The 3,388-nt window shown below is 44.7% G+C and overlaps 1 protein-coding gene across 1 annotated transcript; it reads left to right on the top strand.

Moving 5' to 3' along the window:
- Positions 1 to 102: 102 nt before the first annotated feature.
- LOC103622639 (dynein light chain 1, cytoplasmic) lies at positions 103 to 2,644 on the top strand. The gene is made up of 2 exons (XM_008641619.2): positions 103 to 273; positions 2,038 to 2,644. The coding sequence occupies exons 1-2, from the start codon at positions 142 to 144 to the stop codon at positions 2,173 to 2,175; spliced, it is 270 nt and encodes an 89-aa protein (XP_008639841.1). The 5' UTR covers positions 103 to 141; the 3' UTR covers positions 2,176 to 2,644.
- Positions 2,645 to 3,388: the final 744 nt, after the last annotated feature.

The raw sequence follows: 3,388 nt of genomic DNA, 5'->3' as shown, positions 1-3,388 counted from the left end.
CACGCTCCCCGGCCACGGCGGTGGCACCGCGCGGCGCCCGAGAGCGCGCTGGGAATGAGCTTTGAGGCTGCTTGGCAGGTGGTTCTGGCAGGCGCTCCTGCAACTCTGAATTTCCTTCTTCTTTTCTCCAAGCAGGCAATCATGAGTGATCGAAAGGCAGTGATCAAAAATGCGGACATGTCAGAAGAAATGCAGCAAGATGCTGTGGAATGTGCTACTCAGGCCTTGGAGAAATACAACATTGAGAAGGACATCGCTGCTCACATAAAGAAGGTAGATGTTGGCTTGTAATGTACTCATGATATCTCTATGCGCATGAAAAATCAATTGGGGAGAACGCTGCTAGTCAAGTAGCTCTAGAAAAACAAGTTCTAGAGGCACTAGATAATCAAGTTGGACTTTCTCTTTAGGCTGGTGTCCATGTGTTCCTTTCCCCACCCTTTATGTGGACCTTTCTAGGTCCTGCTTTTTTCTTGCAGTACGTTCAGTTTAAGCCCTTTTTTGCCACTGTCCCATTGTCCACGTGAGGACAGAGTGGCAGCTGACTTTCCCTGTGACTGATGAGCTGTTACAAAACACAGGGACTCTGTTGAGCTCTCCTGTGGCTTTTGTCTGACAGGAACCCTGTTCTCCTTGGTTTCAATTGTATTTAACTTAATCTTAAGGATCTCTTTACAGTTCTTGCCAGCTGGATGAAAAATAGCAGGGAAAAGCAGTTTTCTGCAATTCTCTGTAATCACACCTCTTCTTATGTAGTGATACAAGCACAAAAGAAAAAAAATTCTGGTGGCACTGATTATCTGTTGTTTGCAACATCTGTGTCGTCCTTTATGTAGGATTAACAATACATCAGAAAGATCTAGTTCAGATTATATTTCCTGCTTTGTCAGATTGGGAGAACGGAGAAATCAAAGTGCGTTAGTAGAAGTTATACTGATCTGAGTGGAAGAGCTGTTGAAATGTTAAGGCCACTTGGACTGAAACTGTCTAGATTTAACTGCTTGGCATGAGGAGCTAAAGTGATAAAGCTTTAGGCCACAAGCTGAGAATTTTCACATAGATACATTAACTTTTACCTAGCACTGTGAAAAAGGGCCTCAAGACCTAGTTCAGGCTGAAAAATAAGGAAGCTATAACTGTCAGCAGAAGCCACAGTAAGAGATAATAAAGACTGTCCAGAGACAATGAAAAGACCCAATAAAGAACAAGAAGTCCCCAGACCCTAATGTTCTTATTGGTCTGAACCGTGAATGGTGGGGAGCTGAGATTGGGAGGGTATAATTGCGTGGCAATTTCTTTGTTGAGGTCCTTCTGAAGGTACCCAGCTCGAGCTGTTCTACCGCTGTACCACTCAAAGCCTGAGGCTCTGCTCCAGGACACCTGGGGTGGAGATAACTTTAAAATACAGGATACTTGGGGTGGAGAAGCTTCTCTACCATGAGAAGTAATTCAGCTATGCAGAATGATTGCCTCTGCTAAAGAAATACTTGTTTGCTATGACCACAATACAGAAAGGCTTTTTTCTCCAGATGCAGAAAGTACCTAAGAAAGTTAAAAAGAAAGTTTAATACTTTTCAGATATTCTTTGCAGCAACTACTGAGAAATTATAGAGGATTTATTTGAAAATATGTAAAACACAACTACTAAGATGTGTTGATCATACTGGTGTTACAGAGCATGTGGCAGAGAATTTTCTGTTTAGCAGCTGTGCTGCTGATAAACAATGAAGTCTAAATTACGGCTCTGTGGGTACAAAACTAATGGTGAATCTTTTACTTGAGGATTGTATATTCAGTCATGTTATGAATTATGGGGATTAAAGACTGCTTTCAACAAAAGTAATGTTTTAAACCTGCTACTGCTTAGTTGGGAAGCACTGTGGGGTTTTTGTGTGTCTGACTAAGCAGCAGGTGAACAATAAGATGTAAATAAGATAATTCTAGTACTTAAGAGCATCTGTTCTTCCTCTGACTGCCTTGCTCAGAAAGTGAATACCTATTAGAAGAGTTCTTAATTTGTAGTGATCTGTTTTGCAGGAGTTTGACAAGAAATACAATCCCACTTGGCACTGCATTGTGGGAAGGAACTTTGGCAGCTACGTGACTCATGAGACCAAGCACTTCATCTACTTCTACCTCGGCCAAGTTGCTATTCTTCTTTTCAAGTCTGGCTAGAACCATGGACTGTTACTGAAACTTGCATCCAGTTACAGGACTCTCTGACTAGTTACTGCAGCCTTCCTGAGGACACAGGCCTTGATCTTCAAGGGCAATGGCAGGGATTATGTTGTAACAGATGACATTACATTGTGGATATAAAAAGGAAAAGTACCAAAAACGTCTTCCGTGTATTTATTTTTTTTTCAGAAGGCTCATCCTTTGCTACTAGAGCTGTTGGAGCAGTTTTGCTTTTGAGAGTTTTATAGCCATCTACTGTATTTCCCGATTACTGCTAGTGCTATGCAAGTACTGACAGTGTTTAGTTCTTTATGTTCCAAACTTCTCTTACTCCTCTGATTTTACTTTTATAAAATAATTTTCCCCCTCTTGTTTTGCTGGATGTGCTGTCCCAAAACCTGAGCTGTTTCTTTTTCTGTTGTCTCTGGAGAATTGTGCTGGAGAATAAAAGCTGAGTTCTACCCCAGCCAGGTTGTTATTTCTGGCTGATTTGTAATGTTGTGGTGATGGTGGATGACTCAGTCCAAGTGAGCTGTGGGGAGTGCTGTCTCAGGGCATATGCTGCCTAAAGGGGTATGCCGGGCTCGAGGTGTTCCTGTCGTAGCCGATGACTATGAGTTCCCACTGTGCCTGGGGGTCCCCTGGGATCAGCTCCATCCGGATCTGGCCATGGCTGCAGGCGACTCGTCACCATTACCAGGCATCAGTCGTGGTCCTGGAGATGGAGCAGAGCCACCCCCCCCCCTGCGGGCCGACACTGAAGAGCAACAGCTGCACTCTGCCTGGGCTAGGCTGGTACAGGGGAGGGGGAGCCCCAGAGCCGTGAGACGGGCTGCTGGCTGGAGAGCGGGTGCTTAACGTGCATTTGAGCCACCTCTGCTTGGGCTGTGCCCACAGCTGTGCCAGTGCCTGGCACACCTGGCCACTGCTGCCCAACCACATTGTGTGGTGCTGAGGGCGTGCTGGGAATGGTGATACCTGTGGGGCTGCTTAGCAGGTGATTCTGGCAGGGGGCTGCTCCTGCAACTAAACCCTCTTCATTCCTTGATACAGACATCCATGTATGATCAAGCAGCTATGGTAGCGGATACAGATGTGTCCAAAGAGATGCAGCAGCAGTCTCTGCAATGTCCATTTGGGCTGTGGAGAAATCATAGCCATTATAAAGATGGTAAATGTTTGATTGTAATATCCTTTCATTGAACACTAT

Source organism: Corvus brachyrhynchos, unplaced genomic scaffold (genome assembly GCF_000691975.1).
Source record: "Corvus brachyrhynchos isolate BGI_N302 unplaced genomic scaffold, ASM69197v1 scaffold549, whole genome shotgun sequence".
Lineage (NCBI taxonomy): Eukaryota > Metazoa > Chordata > Aves > Passeriformes > Corvidae > Corvus > Corvus brachyrhynchos.
This window is presented reverse-complemented; position numbering and strand designations above follow the sequence as displayed.